Below are 26,193 nucleotides of genomic sequence, written 5' to 3'. Positions count from 1 at the left end.
GTTTCATGGGAGCGTGAGAGGAGGATTCGCTGCCTCTCTCATTTACGGTTAGTTAGTCCTGTGTGTGTTGGTTTGCCATCGGCTTGTATCTGAAAGACTGAAGGAAACATAGGGAGGAGGAGGATGGTGCCTTTTCTACACCTAAAGTCAAATAAATGGTTGGGTAACATTGCCTTCTGCAGGCTACCAGTGTAACAAGAGACGCACTGCTTGATAATAAACGAGTGATTGTTTATGGTCATCTTCGGAACTGTGCCTTTAACATCTAGTTGTAATAACATAGAATGGTCCTTTTAAGGGCTGCTCAGGTGAGTCCGTGATTTGTTTCAAAAACACTACGTAACTTTTGCCCGCCTCCAGCTGCAACCAAGCTTCCGATGGGAGTTTCTCTTTTAGTTCTTCAGGAAGTGAAAATCTGGAGTCGATCTGACAAATAACCCCCTCGTACATCCCCGGCGTCTGTGCTTCCTCTTTCTTCCTGTAATCTGTCTCTCATCGCGTATTCTCTCTGTAAAGTTGACCCTTTCTGTTTTCAACATTGCTTTCACAGCCTCTCTCTCTCTCTGACTCTTTGTCTCTCACCCCATCTCGCTCTGTTTGGACGGAAGTTCAGGCTTTATCTGCCTAACCGAGCGCTACATTTATAGGCTTAATTTCATTAGTGGAATGCAATAACATAGCCATCCAAGCATGTGTGTGTGTTACATGTTCCCGCTGAGTGCTGCGCGTGTGTGTGGCTATACTTTAGTATAAGTGTGTGTGCGTCCGTATGCTTTAAGATACATGTGTGCAGCATTTAAGGCTAAAAACGTCCACTGTTTATATGTAGTCGAACCAGCGTATCCAACCGTAGCCTCCATCGGCATTCCTCTCCGACTCTGATGTGTGCGTATGCATACTAATCTCTCTGTTGTGAAAGCTTGGGAAAGTTCAGCCACACACGTACATCTGTTTGATTCCGTGTGTTTCTGCCTTCATATTTTAGCGAGTGTGTGTTTTGTGAATGCAAAAAAAAACAAAAAACCGCATACACCAGTTTATGTTTCTTTGGACGCACGTGTTCACGCTCATATCAGCTCATGTCTGCTGCATTGCTGTTAACGTTGGGAAGGCCGATGTGGCGCTCGTGCGTGTGCACATGTATGTGAACTACAGATATGTTTATATGTGGGGGAGTATATGGAGTAAACAGCTTGCAGATAAACACTTCCAGAGAGATGGATGTGTTGCCGCGTTGCCAAGTGGCTAAACAGGGAGAAGTGTGAGCAGCACTTAATATCACGCACTAGAGGGGGGGAGGGAGGCGCTGAGAATCAGGAGGGAAGAAGATGGGAGCAGGAGATACGTTTTGGAGAGGCTGTTGCTGTTGAAGCCAAAAAAAAAAAGGTGTCGGATCATTCACACTGCAAGAGCAAGCCTGTGTGCTGTGGCAGCGGCGGTGAAGGGATGTACACGTCACATGTGTCTGATGTATACTTAGCTGTTCAAAAAAAATTGTGCATGCATTTGTATGCATGTGACACGGTGACTCATCCACACACGCACAGAAACAAAGCAAAGCAGGCACACATCGCCACTCCTAACACCCAAATATTTACCGTACCATAATCGTCTCTCGTTGACTCAGTGTAAATAGACTGTATTCAAAAATCCCAAGATATAATACGATAATGATGATAATAAAGATTCTACCCAAATGGAATAACCACAAAATGGTCTGTTTGGGAAGTAATAATCCATAAATGTCCTCACTTTGGAGAAATATCCTCGTTTCCTGCATAAACACAATATGTCTGTTGACTGCAAACGGCGTGTGTGAGCATGAATGTTTGAAGATGATCTGGAGAACACAGCCATGCCGGCCTGGAAATTGTTGCAGGAATACACACGAGAGGCACATCTGGATTTTCTAACCCTGTGAACATGCATGGAAATGCTAATTCATTGTAGCTTCCACCCTTAACCAAATGAAACAGCTGCTTTACAGTCAAAACAACAACAACAACAACAAACAAACAAACCACAGAAGCCACAGAGTGCTGAATAAACATTTTACTCAATGACTGCTATCACATTTAGCCAGCTAGCTCCTCTCTGCTGTAAGTAAACACAGTGACCAAAAGTATTTAGCTTTAGCTCAAGAAGGCTGCACATGCTAGCTAGCTATCCGGCTAACTAGCTTACTATTCTTTTACGTCTCAGTTCAGGTTTCTCAGCGTCAACAGCAGTTAAAGTTAGTTTGGTTGTTATGTTGAATAAATAAACGTGTTACTTCCTGTGTCTGTGTATTGTGTTTCTTTACAGCAGCAGCTGCATCGTTGATTCACAATGACCTTGACATTGTTGTTGTTGCTCTAGCTAACAGGCGTTCACTGAATACAATGTGGGAGGAGTGAGAGGCCGGATAGCCGAAACGTGATTGGCTGAGAGGCCAAATCCATGTTCAAGTGACTTTATGAAATAAAAAGGGACAATTTATGAATTAAGAAATTCGTTTTTGAAATAGATAGTGACATTAAGAAGTAAAAATAAATAAACCAAATTCATGAACTTTTTAAAATATAAATGATGAAAAAGCATATCCTTATAATGAGTTGAGTTTGATTCATTTCTTGAATTAATGTTTCAGAGATACACCTAGGACTCGACACAAATCCAGACAATGAGAGAGGCAGGGAGAAGAGATCCTTTGGGATTGCAAAAGGAACCTTGAGAAATGACCCCCCCCCCCCCCTCACACACACACACACACACACACACACACACACACACACACACACACACACACACACACACACACACACACACACACACACACACACACACACACTTCTTCCCTTTCTTCTTTTTTGTGGCATGCCCCCTCATAACTCCTACAGTAGAACCGTCCTCCTGCTGCCTTCTTTCATCATCGCTCCATCTTGTTCTTGTGTTTACTGGTGCAAAAACCTCAAATAACTTTCCCACTGGGATCAATAAAGTTTAATTTCATTTTATCTCCGACAAATATACATTTACTGTGATGTTGTGGAAATTAAAAGTAAAGAAGGAATTCCAATCACAGCACTCACTAGGGGTCCAACAGATACAATAAAATGAAAATGAATATTTTAATTATAACCTGCAACAAGAGGATTTGACTTACTATCATATATTTTAATCACGTACACCATGTAGATGTATATGCTATGGGATAAAGTACAGTTACTGTAGGTCAGAGATGGGAAAGACAATGAGATAAGCAGAACAGATGTTCAAAAGACAAACTGTTTGACAAAGAGTGATACCGTTTACGCCAAAAAAAAGAAAAGTTGTTAAAGAAACAGAGAGATGCAGAAAAGAGATGATCGGAGAAAGCAAGAGAAAAGCAAAAGCAGAGAGAGGGAGACATGGAGAAAATTGGCGTCGGTGGTCAGATCTAATCCAGTGAGCATGTCTGTTGTCCTGGAAAGGAAACCCAATTATATGGCACTTCCACAGGCCCGATGGCGCTCTGTGTGTGTGTGTGTGTGTGTGTGCGCACTGAAAAGGTTGGTCTCATTAGGTTGACTGACAGCTCCCATTTTTCCACCGCACACTCCTCCCATTTGAGAACACACGCACAGAAAACGCCAGGTCCAGGGGTAATTTCTCAGACAGTATTTCTCTCTTTGAAGCCCCAATCACCATAGCAGCAATTACTGTAAAAGGCAGCCGACCCCCCCCAGCCAATTGAAAAAACCCAGAGTTAGACCTCGCACCCATAACAAGCATGCATTTTCAAAAACACGGGGGTATTGGAGGTGTATTGGCCTTAACTCAGGTGTATGCAGTCATGCTGCTCAAAAATGTCAAACATGAACAAGTCATGAAAGATACAATTCTAATCAGAATTCATCCCCTTCTTCCTTATTGGCCAAAAGTTTCTTTCCTTACAGTTCTTTCTGAGTTTTTTTTACCCCAGAATAATGGATATATGATCAAATTAAGCTCACTGATTAAATAATATATATATATATATATATATATATATATATATATATATATGAGAAAGACAACAAACATGCACATTTTCTAGGCAACCTGCCCAGTGTGTAGCCGGCTTCTAGACCGACGGGAGGTGGGACAGGCCTCAGCCCTACACGACCCTCCTGCAGGATAAGTGGGCACTGATCATGCATTTGGGAATGGATGGACTTTTGTTTCCTTGTCAGGGATTTAGAATGATAAATGGGCTGCATTTATATAGCTGCTTTATGCCGAGAACATTGCAAGGTACTTTCCAAAGTAGCACATTAAGCCAGGCGTGCACATTCGTACGCAGCTAATTTTCCCACTGGAAGCAGCCTGGAGGTACAATGCTGCACCAGGGACACTTCCAACATGCAGTTAGGGGGAAGTGACGAGGAGGTTCTACCCTCTGCCCGAGATACTGTCACCCTGTATAATATATATCATAATTAGATGGACGGATTGCCTTTGGATCCATTGATGAGGTTTGGACTGGACGTTGTTTAGATCTGTGATTTTTGCATACTACTATGTCTTTGAATGTAATGCTGTGTTGACTTTATGTGCTGGATAGAAAGTCTGACATCCAGGTCCTACATCAAGTACTGTTTTGTCAGCTCAAAGTCATACGGCAACAGACAAGCAGCATTAATTGTTGAAGATGTTTAGAATAGATTGAGACCTAATGAAAACAGCACGCTACAGCACAATGAGCAGTGTATAATATGCATAGTGCTGCTGAACAAGCTCTCTGTGATTATTTCTGCCCGACGCTCTCGACTGTCCTTATTTGAATTCTTTGTCAGAAAGCCCTGAATTGAATGGTCGATCTCCCGCTCCAATCATCACATGGACCCCCTGCGTCGCGGCCACAGAAGGATGCGTGACGAACGCTGAAGCTGACAGGACATGATGAGTGGTGAAACTACTGTACGCCAGCTGAACCGCAGGCCTCTGAGGCGAGCTGTGTCGCTCAATGGCAGCTGGCACTGCTCATCACAAGTTTCTCCCTTGGGGGAAAATAAAAAAGGAGTTTCGACTCATTTTTCAAGAATGCTTCATTAAAATAAAACATTTAATTTGATAACAGTTTTTCACACTTTTTTTTTTTTTTTAAATAGAAACCAATGCATTTCACCATCTAGTTAGTCACAGGTTTCTTTTTGCTTAAGTATGGCTTTAAAAGCAGATTGTAGAAATTGAAACTAGCTTACATTTGTACTTCACCACAATGAGCACACGCCACATGCTAAGGCTTGCAGGGAAAGTTTTTAGATATCTTCCCTGCTGTGTTTCTCTTGGAAAAATCTAATCCAATTGTCAGATTCTTCCATGTTTAAACTGGCGACTGCAGCGTTCAATCCATCCAAACGTTATTGGCCATGAGACACAAGCCTGTGTGCCCTGACATCACGGAGCAGATAAGAGTGTGTGTGTATGACAAGGATTGACATGGTGATCCAGAAATCAATAGAGGCAGAGGAGAGGTCACTGGCCCCATTCATCTTCATCCACCCTTACATGGTGAGACCTCCAAAGCAGCACAAATACAAAACGCTAATATATCCCAACTGCATGCTGGGAAACACGTACAGGAGGACCCTTTCTTTGATGGGTGACATGTAGGACCTCTTTGTTCTCTTCCACAGGTCCACATGTCATATATTTCTCATGTGAGTTTTTTATTATTTCCCTTTTGGCTTATAAATAAAAATAAATCTGATTTATATGAAATTATGTACAGTATATTTTCTTATTAGATTCTGTCAAAGCCACGAGACAGCACGACCCATAACACATCTACAGTATGCATCTCTGTGTGTACGTAATGTAAAGAATACAACTCAACTGTAATGCATTTTGACAGCAGGGCTAAATGATGATAACTTGTGCATGTGACAGCACTGGAACTGTCCGGTGTGTGTGTGTGTGTCTGTGTGTGTGTGTTCAAAGGTTTGATAAATGATCTGTCTGTGGCAGTGTCCTTTAGATGGGATGTTTTCCCCAAACAAGGTCTAAACATTTATCATGTGCAACCATAGATACAAATGGATGGCTTGAGGGATGGATGGTTAGATAGCTGGCTTAATGCATGGAGGGAAGGGTGGGTGGCTGGTTGGATGGATGAGTGGGTGATGGTACAACTAGCACAACCGTGGCTTGCTGAGAGAGGGGGAAGGTACGGGAGACGCAGTTGGGATGGAAAAAGTTATTCAGGGTCAATTTATGCTCTTCCTTTGCCATTATAATGATGTAGGGCATAAAACAACATATTGTACATATCATGCTCACAGTTATCCAACCATGGGGAAACATGTAGAAAATAATACTGTATACCTCCGTGAATCCCACACACAGCTCCGGGTCACTATTGATCAACTTAAGTGCTTGCAGGATGAGAGTGACTTTTGGCAAACATACAGATGCCATTATTACATGAAAGAGCAGATGAGAGATAAAGAAAGAAGAGTGGAAAGTGGGGTAATGTTGACGAAGACACGATAAGAGAGGAGAATGAAGGAGGAAAAAGAGAGGGAGAAGAATGTGACAAAGAATGTGAGGTGTGGGGCGGGCGAGGGAGATGGATGGGAGAGAGAGAGGGGGGGGGGGGGGTGCAGCATGTCAGACAGAAGGACACGGAGAAAAATGTGGGAGGAATAAATGAATGAATGGCTAAGCTGTGTTGACCAGACGACACCGATTCATCCCCTCCAATGCTCTGGATGCTTCATTTATTATGTCCCTCTGTGGATCTCTCACATCATAAACAATTCAACGCGCGGACTTTCCTGCCCTTTGTTGCATATGTGAGCATGCGAGGTTGTGACAGTTCATGGACAGGCTGTGGGTGGACGATGCAGATGTACAGCGTGGGTTATGCACATGCACTGCAAAAAAAAAAAAAAATCTCATACATTGAAGCAATGGTTGTTTAAGTATATTTCCAATAATAATGAACTTTCCGTAACCAGAGAGAATAAGGTTGATGGTTCCAATACAGCTTCGAAAGATGAAATGTTTTTCAAAATTCTTGAAGCAAGATCTAAGGCATTGAAAACAGTAAAATGATTTTACTGCATAAGGCAGTTTCACTTCTTGGCAGACTTTTAGGAATCAGTAATGGCTTGACGAGGTGGAGATTTTCTCCGTTGAGTGTCAGTTAACATATCATGGCTAATCTGTGACCGTGGGCCTTTTTTCCGTTTCCACATGTACACTCATGGAAGTGCATGTTTGAGTGCTTGGGTAGCATCTGCATGTATACGATGTGTGTGAGCATGTTTCTGTGCACATTGTGTATTTATCTATATGCATACCAGCATTCAACAGCGTATATGCATCTGTATTTGCATCTGTATATGCACGTGTTCCTTTCTGTTTCCGTGCATGAAGAGCGTCTGCATTGAAACGTGTGAGCTCTTCAGCCGAGTTCAGCGTCATCCCCAAAGGGCAATTACAGCGCAGCAGATGCAGTTTCATACCACGCGGAGAATATTGAGCAATCTGAAATGGTTCTTATCACGGTTACTGGACCATTGCTTTAATTGCAGTGAGAGTTTGAGTTCACGTCTCGGTAAAGGGAGTGCGAGGGTGGGATGGAAACATGACAAGGCCATGGGAAAACGGCACAATTCACCGACTGAACAATTACGTGCATACAGATGCATTTTCATGCAGCGCTTTTCCCCCGCATCTTTCATGAGCCACTCTTTATCACAGATTGTGACAGACATAATGTGACTTTTTCCTTAATTTAGTGAATTATGTGCCTGCTTTTACTGGGTTACAGGACCCACCATGAGATGTTGAGTCTTTGAAACCACAGCCTGAAGGAAAGAGATCCTCGTCTTTGTGGAGTGGAAGATCGCGGTAGTCCAAGGTCCAACATAGCTTTTTTTGTGATTACTCACTCACGATGGCATGTGCTGTTGCATCATTTGCTTTTGTTACTGAAAGAAAATGGAAGTTGGACTCTCACGGTTGTAAACGGGTTAAATCTGAAGTCTCTCCCTCTTTTTATTTCTCGGTTTCACCCGCAATTTCATGGCTTAACATATTCCAGAAGTTTCTGTCATTCTTCTCGCTTTCCTGCCCTTGAACCATCCATCTATCTTCCTTTTTAACTTGAAACACCTTGTAATTGATAGCTTTAAAACTTTCAAAGTAGTCTTTAGCGATCCCCTTTTTTCTCCTCATCTCTCACACTTTCATCCATTCATCCGTCTATTAAAGACCGACTCTCCACATGAGAATTTCCTCTTTTTCTCTCCACACTTCTCTCATCCGCCGTCTGATCTTCTTCCAGTTTTTATGATCAAATCATTAAGTCTCAGGCTTAAATGCTTTATTTAACATTACATCTAAGTTTAAGTTCTCAATCCCATTCTTTGTCACACATCCCGAGATATCATAGCTTGAGTCCAAAATCTATCTATTAACATCTATCTCCCTTATATGTACTGCCTCTCTCTCTTACCCAGACTAACCTATCCATTCGAGTTTTTCTCCTTCTCTGATGCACTCCATTCATCTCTACTTCAAAACTTTTCCCCATTTTCCTCCTTCTGTCTGAACCTCCATCACTCTAAGTATCTAAGCCAGTCGCCCCTCCATTCCTCAGGGGGATGGATGGTTTCCTTTAAAGATCAATCTGATCACACCGCCACTTTCATTTCTAACTCAAAACACATTTCAAAATGTTACACGTGAAAGTCATTCTCACCCAGATCTGCCGCCTAACCACATAAAAAGGTACGTTCCTAAGCAATGCTAACCACTTCAATTAGCATTCAACCTCTGAGGCTGTAATTAATGGCGTTTATACGGGGCCAATAAACAGTGCATCTTATTTTGGCAACCTCCTTTAACTCCACTTAATGATTCTTGTCATGACTTAACAGCTTTAAACCCAAATGTTTTCTACAAGAGTGCTACTATAGCAATTAAATAAGCAGTTGGCAATATACTCAGCCATGATCAGATCTAATGACAGCAGTCAATGACAAGCCACGCTAACCAACAGATTTATAGGCGTGGGTCCTCTACCAGAGGCCTGGGAACCGGAGTATCTACTCAGCACAGATGTTCCTGCACACTATGCCAGCCTCTTGCTTATGGTGCTCCAAGTACGCCGTACCTGGCTGCATCTTACACCATGCTGGTATGTGCTGGACTGTCTCAGAGGCATCTGTGCACAGCCTGCACCTGGGGTCCTGTCTGGTGTGGTAGACCCCGGCCTGCACCTGGGGTCCAGTCTGGTGTGGTAGACCCCGGCCTGCACCTGGGACCTGCTGGTGTGGTAGACCCCGGCCTGCACCTGGGGTCCTGTCTGGTGTGGTAGACCCCGGCCTGCACCTGGGATCCTGTCTGGTGTGGTAGACCCCGGCCTGCACCTGGGGTCCTGTCTGGTGTGGTAGACCCCGGCCTGCACCTGGGGTCCTGCATGGTGTGGTAGACCCCGGCCTGCACCTGGGGTCCTGTCTGGTGTGGTAGACCCCGGCCTGCACCTGGGATCCTGTCTGGTGTGGTAGACCCCGGCCTGCACCTGGGGTCCTGTCTGGTGTGGTAGACCCCGGCCTGCACCTGGGGTCCTGCATGGTGTGGTAGACCCCGGCCTGCACCTGGGGTCCTGTTCGGTGTGGTAGACCCCGGCCTGCACCTGGGATCCTGTCTGGTGTGGTAGACCCCGGCCTGCACCTGGGGTCCTGTCTGGTGTGGTAGACCCCGGCCTGCACCTGGGGTCCTGCATGGTGTGGTAGACCCCGGCCTGCACCTGGGATCCTGTCTGGTGTGGTAGACCCCGGCCTGCACCTGGGGTCCTGTCTGGTGTGGTAGACCCCGGCCTGCACCTGGGGTCCTGCATGGTGTGGTAGACCCCGGCCTGCACCTGGGATCCTGTCTGGTGTGGTAGACCCCGGCCTGCACCTGGGGTCCTGTCTGGTGTGGTAGACCCTGGCCTGCACCTGGGGTCCTGCTGGTGTGGTAGACCCCGGCCTGCACCTGGGGTCCTGCTGGTGTGGTAGACCCCGGCCTGCACCTGGGGTCCTGTCTGGTGTGGTAGACCCCGGCCTGCACCTGGGATCCTGTCTGGTGTGGTAGACCCCGGCCTGCACCTGGGGTCCTGTCTGGTGTGGTAGACCCCGGCCTGCACCTGGGGTCCTGCATGGTGTGGTAGACCCCGGCCTGCACCTGGGGTCCTGTCTGGTGTGGTAGACCCTGGCCTGCACCTGGGGTCCTGCTGGTGTGGTAGACCCCGGCCTGCACCTGGGGTCCTGCTGGTGTGGTTGACCCCGGCCTGCACCTGGGACCTGCTGGTGTGGTAGAACCCGGCCTGCACCTGGGGTCCTGCTGGTGTGGTAGACCCCGGCCTGCACCTGGGGTCCTGCTGGTGTGGTAGACCCCGGCCTCTACTGACCTTGTGCTCGGCGCCTGTTCCTATACGGCCATGATTAGTGCCTCTGCTGTTCTCGGACCAGCCTTTTCTAGCCGCTGGTACATGCCGTGCAGTGGCTCACAAATCAGTCTGATAATCAGACTTAATTGTTGTTTCACATCTAACAGTTTGACATTGTGGTCATATTAGGCAATTATATACCTATTAACAAGCACTTTTTTGGGGATTGAGGTCCCTGCCAACACTGGTAACCAACCCCTAATAAAAGGGGCAGAAGTGCAGCCGCAAAAGGAAAGAGGTGGTTTAGAATCCCCCCCTCTGAAAACCACACTTTCACATGGAGGCATCCATCAAAGAACACCACAAAAGCGGAAAACACCCTGCAGTTCTTCAGCTGTCATCAACTGTATTTATGTAATTTCCCAAATTATGTGTTCTTACCCAATCCAAATATTGATTTAAGGTTTCCCACCGATCACGTTCTGCACCAGTTCACACATTGATTGATTAGACGTGAGGGCGGGAAGGGGAACTAAGAGTGTGTGTCAGGTTCAATCATCAATATATACCACAAAGATCTGAGGTGTTATTATTGCTTTCCTCGTTCCAACAGCTGTCTGTGAGAGAGATACGTGTGGACAAGAACAGTATGTCTTCACATTTGTGATCATGTGACTTGGAACATTTCAAAAACTCAGAACAATCCAGCGGTCAGTAACATGAATCTGAGTGAAACAACTTGGTAATCCTTGTACATGATGAATCACTTGAAACATGAAATCAATACTTTTAATTGCTGCGATTAATATAAAGAGTAAGCCCCGGTTCATCGCTGTGAAGGGCCTGAAAGCAGCCTAATTAAGGGTAGAATTAAAATCCAGGATGTTTTGAAGGTTTAATCATCTGAGGTGCTACTTTGTATTTGAACTAGATGAAAGCGACGCCGAGTGGTGCCAAGTAATCACACGGAAGGTGCCTGGAAATGATTGGATATACTAATATTTCACTGCATATTATACTATTTGTATAATATTGAATATTAACGACACAAAGAAAACATTAAAATAACCCTTTAACGTCTCCACAATGGTCCGAAGTGAGCTGGTGTTATGGTAAAAGGGAAAATACAGGAAAGAGGGAGAACAAATGGAGGAAATATTGACATAGCGAGGTAATGACATGGAGTGACACTTGTTAAAAGATTCATACAGGAATGGAAAGAGTGAGAGGAAAAGCTGAAAAAGAAATTGCACATTGGTCTACGGTTCACACATGTGTGTTTTTCCATGCGAGAGTCCGTAACCCAAGTTCTTGGAACAACACCTTTGTGAACCACTGACGGGCATGATAATAACGCTGCAATGTTAGACTTCTAGTAGAGGGAGCTTTCATCCCAGGAATCCTATAGTGGACACATATGCTTTTACTATATGAAGCCCGCAGGGATGTGAACCCACAAGAAACAGTCAGATACAGTAACATACACCCAAGAAGCTGAGCGATTATGTCTGTCTGACCAGGGATCAAACTCAAACAGCTACAGGTTGGACCGTTTCACTTCTGGTCTCAGAGGCTTCTCTCTGGACACATAATTCAACGTTTCTTTTTCTTCAATTTAAAAAGGTCCCTATGTCTATAGAGGACTAAAAAAAAAGGACGATAAGTTAAGATTGCTTGCTTTAATTGACATCGTTAAAAACCAATCCATCCTGCTTCTGGAAAATTTGCCATTTCCTTTTGAGAAATATTTTTGTAATAAGGTAAAACTCAATTGGAGAATTGGAGGAAGGCCAATCTTTTTCTTTAGAACATTACTTACACAAATAAGACGTGCTCACTAGAGGTTTTCAAATACCACATAATGAATCATAATCTAACCGGTATTTTCCAGTGTTGACTTACAGCTTTTTTGTAATGGAGTATCTGTTTCCGGACATGCACTCTTGACCTTTTATAACTCCCTTTACTTTTAGCTTCTGGCGTCGTCGTTACACGTGTAGCTCTGCTACTCAAAGCCCTGTAGTTCCTTTAATGCGTGATGGATGTCGAAGACGCTACTCACATGCTGCCACTGCTCTCGGATGAGCGGCCGGTATCGAAGGAAGTATTTCAGAGGGAAGTTGTCGATGTCGGGCCAGGTGGCGGGGCTGTGCCAGGACACCTCCAGCCTTCGAGCGTTGAGACGGATCGGGGTCGCCGTCACGCGCTCCGGGGGGTCCGGTTTCACTGAGGGTCGGGTGAGAACAACTAGTTAAGTTAAGCAACCCACCGAAAAAACATGTGAAAGCTGAGCAGTGGAGCAGTGTTGAGAGAAACCAGTAGCATCGAGAAATACGAGGAAAGAGAAGGTCAAACGAAAGAAAAGGAAGGGACGCTCTACTGAAAGATGCTATTCATATTTATGATCCAGTCTTTATAGTTTTGCACCGATTTTGACTTTTTTTTCTCTTAAACCCTTTAAGGATCAGACGTATAAAAGAGATTGTCATGACTATATTATCTTCATTATGCTCTCCAATGGAAAATACATATTTAAAAGGTACCAGACAGCAGCTGAGAGTGTTTGAGGGAAGTGTTGTGAGGTAGAATATAAATGTTGTGATTGTGAATACCTGTCAACTGGGACACACAGTGAGAGATTGAGAATTGAATTCATTGCTTTTCAGTAGATATTGAACGAGCCATCCTTTATCGGATCAGTCTCACTGGGGAACACGCTGGCCCGCCACACACCAGATACTCACATGACATCACAATAAGGAATGGATCGGCAGTCACAACCTAACTGTCTGATAATACGCATGAAGATATCGTACCGGACGATGAAATCAATTTGGGTTTAAAACACACAGCAGCATACATACTGAAAGGCACGAAACAGACACCTAAATACAGACACAGACGGAAGAGAACAGAATCTTTCTCTGAATGACCTTCATAGAGTGAATGATTAAAAATATGAAAGACGGAGATGGAGATGATAACAGACAGATAAAAGCATACTGACAGCTTTCTCCCCTGAGAAAGAGATGCTAATCTCATTGTGACCTTCCTCCGAGTAAAAGTGTAAAAAAGACGAAATAGAGCAGGGAAGGAAGAAAGAGAGCGAGGAGAGAAAGAAAAAGAAAAGTGCACACAGACAGAGTGAAACCGAAGTGAAGTCAGTGGAGACCAGACAGCAGAAACTCATCCCCTTTGTCCACATCCGCTTTGTCTCACAGTGCATAACAGAAGGAAACATGTGCGAGGACGGAACAAAAACCCAGAGAAATCTGTATGGGTGGGGAGTCCCGGAGGCTTTTAAAGTATTCATCTGACTTGAAACATAGAGTATGAGCTTTGTGTTGCATGAGTAATGAACACATCCTTCTTTTGATGAAGGGAAGGAGCCGACCAAGCCCTTCTATTAATACTAGAGCCGAAAAGACGGAAAAGGACTTCAATGAAAAAGTGAGACAATGAGGGTCTGCGACCAAAACAGATTTCAAGAAAATGGATTGCCGATTACAACATAGGAAATAGAAAACAGACTAATGGGGTCAAAGACGTTCACTGTGTTCATTAAACTCAAAGGAACGTTGAAGGTGGATAGACATGACTTATCTTTGTCAATTACCAACAACCGAGGAATACATTGTGTGTAAAAAAAAGTGTAACGAGGCAAAGAAAAAACGCCATGCAACACATACATCATATGGCCAGACTCAGTCTACAGTAGACAGAGCCATAACTCTTAATGTGGTAGCAACATAGGTTTGATAAAAACAATGTGTGATCACAAGGATTTCATGAAATCCCATTGTTGCCACATCACAGTGTCCTCTTTCTTCCTTACAGTCTCATGCAACAGTTCCTCCCAGCCATTCTTCCTCTCCACCGGTGATGGAAGTAAGCAGGTATAGCCTAACATAAAAAGTCTAATCTTTCAAACGACTACTTGTGAGACCATTATATTCGCCGTCTGCTGAAAATGGAACGAGGAAGTGGGAGGGAGAATGGCTAATCTTTCTTTGCTAAAAAAAAAGAAAAGAAAAGTGTTGCTCGAAGGCTGTCTCTGCAATCAAGCAGTAAAACCAAAAAGATGTGCAGAAAGTGAAATCTGCATGTAGATGTAGGCCTACCCATGTGGTACATTCTTTGAACATCTGATTGTGGTGCTTCTAACACCATTACTATGCACCCTCTAGTGCTCTTCAATGCAGCCAGGTGTGTTTGCATGATAAAAAAAGACATCTAAAACTCTGCAGCTCCGCTCGCACACACTTAACCATATCCCATTTCAAATCAATGGGCTACAAAAAGAAACAAGACCCCCCAAAGAAAGTGGAATCGTTTTACAGGAGAACAGGTGTGAATGTCAGCATCTAACAGTGCAGTTCAACAATTAACGGAGAAGTTCAAGCTTCAATCTGCAGTGAAATCTTACAGAAATGACTTCAAAAACCGTACAGCACAACAGCTCCCACTACTATTTTAAGTATTGAAGTCTTCAAGGATACAGAAGGACACTGGATATGACATCACAGGTAGTAACAGCTGGCCGAAGACACCCAGACTAAAGCCTTATTGTTGAAAGCAGACTGGGATGTATCTGCGATTAAACTCTATACGTGAATCGTGTAAAACGTGCTATTCTACGTGCACAAACATAATGTGGGTGTGCAGTGATGGGATGGATATCATTGGGGGCCTTTCCACTGATTAACATGTAGAGCAAGGCAGCGGCGGCACACAAATTGGATTCCTCCTCGACTCACTAAAACAAAATTACACAAACCCTCCTGCTCACATAATTAAATGACTAGAAGTGGTAAGCCCTAAATTCACACGGCTGCCGTCTTATTTGTTCAAAGCTACGGCCGTGCAAAGAGAATCAAATGAGAATTAAAAAAAAACAGATCATGAAGTTCTCTTTCAAAATAAATGATGGATGATGGACATATAATGCATATGTTTTCATATCTTAACACGGCCTCAACTCAACTACAAAGGGGACACAACAGTCTCTGTGGTGTTTCCTCATTTTAAGCAGCACTTTGAGCACTGTGGTTATGCCTTTTGGGATTTTTTTAAATTGGAAATTGCAACGGCAAGAAATCGGCTGCTGTCCCAGAGACAGCTGGACCTTTGTGCACGGTGGAAATGAGTGCATCCCTGAGTAAATATGCCTCTAAAAACCTCTGCCAGCTCTAGTTGTAGCCAATGCTGATCTCTGATCTCCCTTATAGAGAAAGCAGAGTCTGCTGTAATCAGCAAAATATCACCTTTTTTTTTTTTACTTTGCTTGATCAACATTCTTGGCTCACCAATCAGCTTGTCAGTGCAGTCTCAGAGACAATACAAATGAGGCCGCTACTGTAAACAGCACTTCTACTAACAGCGTTCTATTAAAGAATATGAATTTAAAGAATTTAACTGGCTGCTGTTCACCTCTTAACTTGACTTCTATTGACTGAAGCCTAAATGTGCTGGCTGCTTCTGGGACCACTTCTGTTTTCTCCCCGTTTTCCTCCCCCAAAACTACCACAAAGTAACCACAAATTAAACCTGAAAACGAGCACTCCCTTTCTTAAGTATTAATGGGGAGGATGAAAGTGACGAGAAGATTTAATGGTGCTGTTGAAGCTACTCCCCTTTGAAATTAGGCTATGGTATATTCATTTTAACCACAATGAATAAATAATGGTCTTCATCATGCTCAGATTGGCTAATGTCAGAGTTGACAAAAAATAAAATAATTCTGCGTTAGTAAAAACACTGTATGCACATGACTCACACACACACACACACACACACACACACACACACACACACACACACACACACACACACACACACACACACACACACACACACTCTCTCTCTCTCTTCTAATTTCATCCCAGCTTTGGTCGGATGAACAAGGACAGTTGAGAATCTTCTTACTCCCACTCAGAATTCAGAAGTGCACCAGGAAGCATGAAATTGTTTTATTTATTTACGATCTGCCTCGTTGTCCCTGATAATGAATGTGGCTTACATTTTAGAATGGCATGAGAAAGACTTTTAACAATACGGGAACAATGGGGGAGGTGAGCGGGGGCGAGCGAGGAAGGGGTGAGAGAAGGCGAACGAAATGAAACACTTAAAAAAGTTTGAAAAGAAACGCAGCGAGGGAAAGAGCACACAAACGGTTCATTCTGTGAAAACTTGAAATTAAGTTTCTAACTAAATTTGGAGTTTTCAACTTTCTTTAACAAAACTCTTTGAATGACGATCTTGAATGACAGCAGCATCATTGTGTTTTCACTCATACTAAAACAAAAGCAAGAGTACATAAAGTCTAGCCACATACCGTGATGGATATATACCATTTCAGAGGCGATTCTAGGGACAGAGCTTTAGGGGAGCACCCAAAAAACATTCCCTTTTTTTTCAACAAAAAACTGTACATTTTAATGCTATTTTTTGGGCTATCATTCCCACATTTGTGAATGAAGAACATCAGACTTTTGGGGGTAGGGGAAATCACTGTGACTGGAAATCTTACTTTAATGAAAAAAAGCCATCACTTGGTTTTACAAAGGACTACAAATGACATTGTATTAAAATGAAAAGATAATGAGGTATAACGGGGGTGAACGGGGCAGGTGGGAGAGAGAGAAAGTGGATCATACCATACCATGACGGGGTTGGGGGGTCTGTTGTATTTAAAGTATACCATAAGTACTGTCTATGGTTTTTTGACCGTATTAAAGCTTGTCAAACACGGACTTTTGTTTAAAAAAAACCAACACTGTTATTTTTATATTGCATTTATCTTTGCAATATTTTTTTAGGGGTGCTGGGACTCAATTTAGGGGTGCTTAAAACGGGCTAGATACACCTATGCACCATTTTATTGTTTGCTAGATGCAAATTTAACTAAAATATTCAAACGAGAAGAAGAAATGTTTTGAGGCTTGAAACAAACTGGATATAAGAAGATTAGTCAACGTGACGTCACCCACTGGCTCGTGGACTGCCGTTGGGAAGCAAACGTTGGACGGAAGACATTTGTCACATTTATCTGAGAAGATTTGTCCTCCTCGACATAGGAGGGAACAGAGGGAGACGGACTACAAAGTCACAAGAAGGGCAAGTGGACATAAAAGTGAAAGCAGAGGGAAAGAAAGGAGCAGTGGGGTGTTCTGCTATCACCAATAGTTGAGGGATATTTCCTCAGCCAAGGCGCTAATCCGGGCTAGCATTAGCATTTTCATGAGCCCTGTGTCCGGGGCTTGGCAGAGCATGTCACTGCCTCATTTGGTTATTATGTACACACACACACACACACACATGCACACACACACACACCTACACTCTCTCTCTCTAAACTCTCGGCCGACACACTCCACACAATCGCTCACAGCCCCGTTGGTGTCTGCGTGTGTTTATGCGTCATGCACACCCATATCACACTCTGAGCAATACAACAGAGCCGAGGACTGCTGGCAGCACTTCCCTTATCTATTAAAGCACTTCTCATTCCTTCTTTTAAAATGAATTTCTCCTCTTCACTGCTTTCCAGCCCGAGTCGCTTATGAATTCTAAGAGTCATGCTATTATTGTGTAGCCTTCTGCAGCCCTAAGTGAACAAAACATTTGCCTTGCAAACTGCATTTCATTTTTTGAACTACTTACCACATTAATGAAGGTGGCAAATTCAGAAAAATAAAAAGCCAATGAAGAAACTAACTTTTATGGTTTAAAGTCAGTCATACTGAACATGACTAAAATGCTTATATTGCATTGTGTTGGGTAATCTGGCATTTTCCAGTGAGAAACAAGACCTTTGATTTGTGACTGTCATATCCCGTCCAAGCCTCAATTAAATGGTGTTTGCTGCAGAAAAGGTTCAGAGGTAGCGTGTTTATTATCTAGTGCCTCTGGTAATGACAGGGATGCACAGTCAGTGGGTTTCTCGCTAATGGACTATGCAGTTGGTTCGGGGGGAAAAAATAGCTGGGCACTCTCCTTTCAGCTGAGTGACATTTATTTGGCCATTGAAATTCCCATTTTCTTTGTCTTTCTGGCACCAAGCATAACTGTGTGTGCAACAAATCTCCAAAGGGAACCAGAAGTCAATGAAATCGGTCATCTGTGGTCAAACAAATGCATTAACATTGCTCAAGGCTTGGCATCCTCAAAGAGATGCCTCGGCGCTCTGCATTTTAGTCTTTACTTTTGTTGCCAAATATTTGTCAATCTGTGTGGGAAAAGGATCGCAGACTTGTCCCTGAACTTAGCTTTAAGAAAAAGAAGAAGAAGCCCTGCTTGTAAACTTTAATAAGAATTGTCAATATTCAACAGCCGGAAAAAGTGAGGAGGGAATATTTCTCCATTTGTCAAAAGGTCAATGTCTTCCCTTTGAGCCTCTTTGAGCTCAGAAACTAAAGCATTTAAAACCTCTTCAGGAAACACATAAGTGCTTACCCTGAATCTTTCTGTATCAAAGTGGGTCACAGACCAAATACAGAACAAATACAAGAACACATTACACTATCTCACCTATACTGGACTCTTCAAAAGAAATGGTGGTCGAGGCTTTCCCCAAGGCATTGACTGCTGTCACGTTCACTTTGTAGGGGAAGCTGGAGAAGACCTCCGGAAAACGCACACGGCAGCGATTCTTGTGGTCGGGATCTTTCTGCACCTCCAGGGAACGCTGGTTGTGTCTGGAGAAGGAGAGAATCAGAAGAGGCAGATGTGAGCATAAAGAATTTCAAGTTCATCTAAGCTCTGTGTGTTTTTAGCTATTTCGATCTTCATCTATAAGAGAGTGTTCTCTCTATTCCTCCACTCATTATTATTTAAACAGAGTAATATCGGCGTTGCAACATTACGAAGGCGTGGTCCACCTGCTGTGGTGTGAGCTGTGGGACATAAGAATCTCAAAGAGAACCAGAGGGAGACAGCCTCACTCGGTCTCCATCCACACCGTATCTAAGGTCTACCTGCTGTTGAAAGATGCCTGGAAGTCGAGCACAGGTGGAGAGAGGCGTTCGGCTTCACAGTCAAACCTAAATTAGAGGATTTTTCACGCAAACCCAAACTCACAATCTCAAAACAAACTGTTTTCATGGGCCGTTAAAAGTTTAGCCACTAAAGAGTTTTTTCTGTGTGCTTTTAAAACAAATTAGTTATTGACGTGGAATATATATTCCCATGAACAAAAACATCAGAATTGCACTGTAAAGGAACATTTCTGTTTAGTAAATACCTGGTGTTATTGTCACAGTTTCTTGGTGGGTACAACATTAGTGTAATGTAAGGATGTACACAACTGTGTATAAGATGAGGACAATGTGTTGGCGTTGCCGTCTTTGACATTTCTACTGGTATTAGCAACGCAACATATTAAACTTGCTGTTAAAGTTGATAAAGATAGCAAGGACATACATTTGTGTTATTTCTATTCAAATAAAAAAAGTGTTGGAGCAACATCCCCTCAAATACAAAATACAGCGTAATAACCCTTTAAGAGGAGTCACTTAAAGGAAGCGAGGTCTTTGATGATGTTCAGAGATGACTGAAACATGCACTTACTGTACGTCCACCTCGAAGGTGGTGGGGATGTACGTGGGGTGCAGCTGGTGCCAGCTGCAGTAGAAGCCTTTAGGATAGGTGTTGGACCGACAGGTGACCGAGGGCTCCCGAGGGGGAACTACAGAGAAAAAAACAAACAGTTAACTCATAGAAACTCTATCATCTGTAATTACATTGAGAACGAGACATGAAGAAAAGGGTAATAGACATATGAGAAACACACATCCCATTAATCAAATGCAAAGCAGCCGTGCCTAATTACACGTTTCCTTATTGAATAATTGAAATATTTCATTACAAGCTTCACTGCTGCTTACTTTACATTAAGTTGTGTCTCCAGTTATGTTTTATTAGATATGACTTCAATTTGTTTTGTTATGATTACTTTACTGATTTATTTATCTTATTACACAAATTAATTAAAGTTTGAGTCTCAGGCAAACCTTTAAGTGTTACATCTATCGTTTTGAGTCACTCTGCATGAGGATACAGTACATCTGCTGCCTATTTCAGGATTGCAGCAGTGTTACATGTTGCTGCGGAGGGGCAGCGTATTGAAATGGACTGTTTGCTTCCCCCTTAGCGGTCTGAGCGTCGGCTGTGGAAGAAAAGGTGAACTGAACTTGAATCTGTGTGACCCAGGATAAGCAATCGCCTTAACAATTCAATCGAATTTAAATGAGTTGAGAAAATGAATAAAGCAGAAGGTGATGGAGATCAGATCTGGAGAAATTGGGAGGAAGAAAAAAAAAGAGAAGTAAAGAAGCTGGGAAGGAGGACGGGGTGTGGAGAAAGGAAGGATATCGGAGTGGTAGAGCAAAAGGAGAATAAAAGAGGTTGGCCAGAAAATGTGATGTTACGCCAACTCTGGCCTCCTCCAAGATTAGGCTCTTTTCTTCACGGCTAGCCAACCGCGCAGCCGTCTACCACTCCCATTTTCTCCCCACAGCCTTTTACCCTTTTACCCTTGTTATCTGTACCGCACCTAACATACAGTGTACAGAGACACTAAAAACACATTTAAATACGCTTGGTGTTTTCCACCCTCCTCTCTTCTTAATCTCGCCTTGATCTAAATTGCAGTGTTTTTATATTACAGAGGAGGGTGGGGATTGCTGCAGTACATCCCTCTGACAATATATGAGGCCGGCATTGGATTTTCATTATTAAGTAATAGGCTTCAGCCCGTCTGCAATATATACTTCTGGTAAGATAGGCTGACGGATAACAGCCACATTCACACAGCTGAATTCTTGATTTATAGTCAGTAACGTACACCGAGTTGAATGGGTCATCCTGTCTTTAGCAGCCACTAACCCATTCACTGTGGAAACAACTGCACGAGCTGCTCAGTCCAGAAGGATTTCTCTCCCCTGTGGGAAAAAGGATAGCTCCAGTGTTTGTGTAGAACAGGGCTTCTAGGGAGTGGCCAGAAAAAAAAGAAAAGGAGGTAAAGATCACACAGAACAGTGTGTTAAAAAGAAGGGTCTTACTTCAGACCCACTTTAGAGAAATGGGATATTTGAAATAATCTTTTCAGCTTTTTCCAGTAAGTTTTGAGTTCATTTCAAGGGACGGCGGAGCTTTCAAGATATGTGACCCTGGGAACGGAGTTCAGCTGATAAAGTAGCTTTTGTTTTTCAACAATGGCCTGAGTTGATCTAACTAGACTGGGGATGATGAATGAAACTTCTGCAGTATAAGGACACTGAAAACTAAATGTAATAAAAGCCAAGAATTGTACGTACTGTCCTTTCCTTGGAGCATTTAAGTGGAGTGCAATATGACTTCCTGAGTAGGCAAAACATCTATATATCATGAATGAATACATAAATACATTAAAAACATGGATTTTACTTAAACTTTGGTTAACAAGATTTCGTTCAGAATATATAATAACTGAGCTCATAAATGAACCATTTGTGTTGCTTTAGAGTTTAGAAAGCTGGGTACACTGTTGACCAGACATGTCCTGGTGGCCAATCAGACACAAGTATTTTATGGCAAAACGAAGCAAGCGGTAAAGTCTCAGTGTAGGAAAAGAATACAGTGTAGGAAAACAGCACCCCTGGAAAGGCAGTCCCTCAGAAGGGAGGCTGCTACTACAAGCAGATGGGACAATTCACATCCAAGTGGCACAGCGGGTTTCCTTTCTGTTAGCTCCAGGAAAACAACCAATCAATGCACTACAGCTCAAGTATCCCCCTCATCACTGGTGATTATGGGAGATTCATTTGCAGCCTGTTTCCCAGACATGGTACTCAGTGTTGTCTTTTATTCAAATATATGTCAGAGATATAATGAAACTTCCCTCTTGGATAAATAATGATCTTTTTCTTGATGAAAAACATAAATATGAGTAATCCTATATTTTGTTTTCATGATAACTCAATAAAACGAATGAAATAAACAAAACATTTCCACATATTGTCGCAGCATCCTGTTTAATTATTTTGGGGTTAGGGTTAGTTAATTGTGATAAGGTACACCTCTCAAAGTGTATTTAATATTTAACACACACACACACACACACACACACACACACACACACACACACACACACACACACACACACACACACACACACACACACACACACACGCCCCAAAAGTGAGAGGTAGACTTGATTGGCTGCTATGGGGTCATTTCAGAGTCACACACAATCAGCTGTGTTTAAGCGGTCACCACAGCAACTAATTATTCTGTCAATAACGTCAGCGATGAGCTGCCAGGGACGACATCCAATCACACTCAATTAATCACAGAGACAAATTGGGGCCACCTCAATCAATTGGCTCCTCATCTGAGAGCTTCAGTCAAAGTCTGAAAGTCACACACACACACACACACACACACACACACACACACACACACACACACACACACACACACACACACACACGCACATTTCTATCAGCTTTGTTGAATTAGCCATAATCAATCCAACCAGCTTATCAAGAAATGAAGAAGTTCAACAACAGAATAGCCGTTTTAGAAAGAAAGAGACCTCAGCAGGGTGAAGGAAAGGTGCAGGGATACGTGATGAAGGGGACGGACATACATGCATGTTGGTGCCAGCCATGTTTGGAGTGTTTACTCCTTTAATTGAGTTCTTTTTTGCTGCATGTGAGTGATGTCACTCACACCACTGCTGAGACACCTAGCAGGGCGGTTCCCTGCAGGGCCCCTCCGAGGAGCCTGGGTGCTTTGTTAGGAGGGAGATGGTGATCTGAACCATCAGTACTCCTGTAAATGACCCCCATAACACAAGGGTGTAAGTGTACAAGGGGGCGGATGTTGACGTGTAAATGCCACGCTTTAAAAGCCATTAAGGACAAATGAAAACCTGGACTGTTACAAGTTACTCAAACTTTTTCCAATGAAAGCTACTTTAAGTTTACAAGCCCTGGATACCTTAAATAATCACTAGTACAGTTGTGACCTGAAGCTTTTCCAGATTTCCAGACATGAAACTTTGTTTTCTTTTCTTTATCTTATGACTTGAATGCAACCTTGCTTAACAGCATATAAAGTTGTTGGTTATTGATTGATATCTGAAATGCCAGAGGGAAGGAAGGAAGGACATGAGGACAGGATGCTAAAGAGGAGGCAAGGAACAGGCTTAAATATTTAGAGGAACACATCATTCTTTCATCAGACTTTTACCAATGTAACCTTGAAAACCTTTCAGACACACAACACACACGCAGAATTCTGCCACCCGGCTGCTTCAATAACAATAAACATCAAAAGATTTCCTTTTTTGGTATCTAATGAAAATAGAGGTTGAAACAGGACGGAGGTGAGTGAATGCACCTGTACACAAAACCTGAGAGCAAAAGAGAGCATGAATACCAAAGTACATGAAACAAGCCTTTTAATTAAAATGACACTGCGTGTTCTCCGTCGGTGACCCGTCGCGCCTGCATCGGCGGCAGACAGCACGCCGCTCATGAATAAACGTTATTTGAATTAGCGCACTTTCATCGCGCGGTTTGAATGGCTAAACAACCCCAATGTGATTTGGATGACGCCTCTTTGTTAGTCCCATGAAACGCACACCTGCATGTGTGCGCGCCCAAGTGGTGAGGGAGGCTACTTTTAAATGGTGATGGGTCAGGGACTCGACTCGACCGGGCCTCATGAATCATAATGACACCAACAAAAGAAAAAGCAAGAGAGACACCTTTTTATTGACGAGACTGAAGCAGAAAATAATCCATGAAAGCCCCGGTTTGGCACCCGGCTTTAAAGCAGCGTTTTTCTTTCTTCTTTTTTTGAAGGTTTAGAGGAAGAGAAAAGAGATTTCAGAATAGAAATATTTGACAGAGATATTATATGATAAGAACACGGAACAACAACTATGAGAGCCATAGAACAATATAGGATCTCCGCTTGAAAGCCATCAGATTCCACGATCAAAGTCATGATGTCGTTCGTCTTGGAGCGCTGTGTTTCGCTCCGCATAAACGGATATTGTAGTTCTTTCTCTCTCTCTCATACTCCCCCTATAAGCCACACTTTCTCTTCTTCCGTCCCGCTATTCTGAACCTGTCACACAAAAATTCTGGGTCTCGCCAAAAAAAAGAGGATCTTTGTCACAGGAGGGTGCGCACAAACACACACACTCACACACACACACACACACACACACTCACACACACACACACACACACACACACGTGATGCGGGACAATGACATCCAGTGGCCCTGGTTGCTAGGCTGCAGACGCTGCAGTAATTGCTATTTGGTTGTGTTAGCGGCCTCCCCGTTGCGTTGTGTGTTTGTCCGCATGCATCCCTACGTGTGTGCGTACATTCACGTCTTTCTGTGCTTGCGTGTGTTTGTAGTGGATTCTCTTGCTATGACAACAAGGATGAATGCCTTTTCTTCCCATTTCTCCATTCATTCGCTTTTTTTTTTCTCAATACAAAAACATTTCGGCTTATGATGTTCAAACACTCTGGAGCGCCTATGGCCTGGAAAAAGAAAAACCCCACATAAAATGACAAACCTTCCTGCGTTTGATTCCCGATTGTTAATTCCAGTTTTTAACTTTCGTGGAATCAATTTGACGAGCCGCAGTCATTGCTGAGCTCAGTTAAGTGTCTGACTAATGAACCGAGGGGCTGATAATAGCTAACAAATGCATCCGTCTGTTTATCCATCACGCACATCTCGTTGGGGTTTAAAACATCACGTTCCTCACATTGGAAATACTCCGGATGCTCTCGGAGTCGGTGCCACTCAGAGCCGCTGGGCTCGCAGCGTTTTCGATCAGCTCAGTCATGTGTCATGAGGGGAGCGAGGAATGTAAATAAAAAAGCGAGACAGCGACGGAGACGCTGTGGTGCCTTTTCGTCCAGACCAGCTGTCGTGTGCTAACAGTAATGTAATTGTGGTGTAATGTTTAATCCGGTGCTCTGAAGCTATCCCAAAGAATGAACACACACACGTGTGTGTGTGTGTGTGTGTGTGATTAGTGCCCATACGGTAATGTGAATATATAATTTTATGTGTAACTAATTGAATTGGAAGTGCATACATTTGTCTGCCCAGCATGTGCACTTGTATATCTCATTAAAAGTGTGTGCATGTCTGAGTGCCAAGTTAGGATAAGTGTATCTGAAGAGTGCCTTTTAACCCATTAGCATTAACGTTGATTTCCTCTGTAGTGGCCCAGCTTTGATTGCAAATCTCTTCATGCACGTTCGACTAAAACTCATTTGGCATCTTTTTATTTGATGTTCAGATTTATCTCAGAGACGTGACTGTGTGTGTTTTGGGTGTATTTGTGAACACATGCCCACCAAATGCTCTTTTTCTCTCTTTTTTAGCTCCTTTTCTACTTTTCTTCTGTACCTTTATCTTCCCAACCATCCACTGTCTCTCTCTACTGGTCCAGAGCTGCTCTTCAACATGAGGGAGTGAACACAGGGGCAGCGAGTCCACACACACACACACACACACACACACACACACACACACACACACACACACTGCACAACACAATGATGCCCTGGCATTCCAGGAATGTCTTTGGGCCAATTGGAAACAGCCGTGTATGAGAGATGAATGAATGAAAGGAGGATGAATACCTTATGAGAACATCAGGAGTTGATAAGCGAGACAGAGAGGCAGCGAGAGGGAGAGACAAAGATGAAAAAGAGGCACAAAAAAAGGGGAAAAATAATGTAAGGTTATTTAAATACATAAATAATCAATTAAAACACAACCGGTA

General features: G+C 43.3%; 2 protein-coding genes across 3 annotated transcripts in view; both read right to left on the bottom strand.

The window, feature by feature from the left end:
* The window catches only part of pum3 (pumilio RNA-binding family member 3), a 94,148-nt gene extending 87,296 nt beyond the window's left edge, over positions 1–6,852 (bottom strand). Inside the window, exon 1 of the mRNA XM_084035431.1 lies at positions 6,845–6,852. The gene's annotated coding sequence lies outside the window, so the exon portion shown is untranslated. The remainder of the gene's footprint in view (positions 1–6,844) is intronic.
* cntfr (ciliary neurotrophic factor receptor) overlaps positions 1–26,193 on the bottom strand; it is a gene marked incomplete at its 3' end in the record, with an annotated part of 184,829 nt that overhangs the window by 9,621 nt on the left and 149,015 nt on the right. For both annotated transcript variants that reach the window (XM_084035433.1, XM_084035432.1), the window contains exons 5-7: positions 19,952–20,069; positions 18,914–19,080; positions 12,447–12,610 (exon numbers count right to left, since the gene is read on the bottom strand). In XM_084035433.1, the coding sequence (XP_083891559.1) occupies positions 12,447–12,610; positions 18,914–19,080; positions 19,952–20,069 (449 nt within the window). The remainder of the gene's footprint in view (positions 1–12,446; positions 12,611–18,913; positions 19,081–19,951; positions 20,070–26,193) is intronic.

Source organism: Eutrigla gurnardus, assembly GCF_963514095.1.
Source record: "Eutrigla gurnardus genome assembly, chromosome: 19".
In the NCBI taxonomy this organism is placed as follows: Eukaryota; Metazoa; Chordata; class Actinopteri; order Perciformes; family Triglidae; genus Eutrigla; species Eutrigla gurnardus.
Note: the sequence above shows the minus strand (reverse complement) of the source record. Positions and strands in the feature narration are given on the sequence as shown.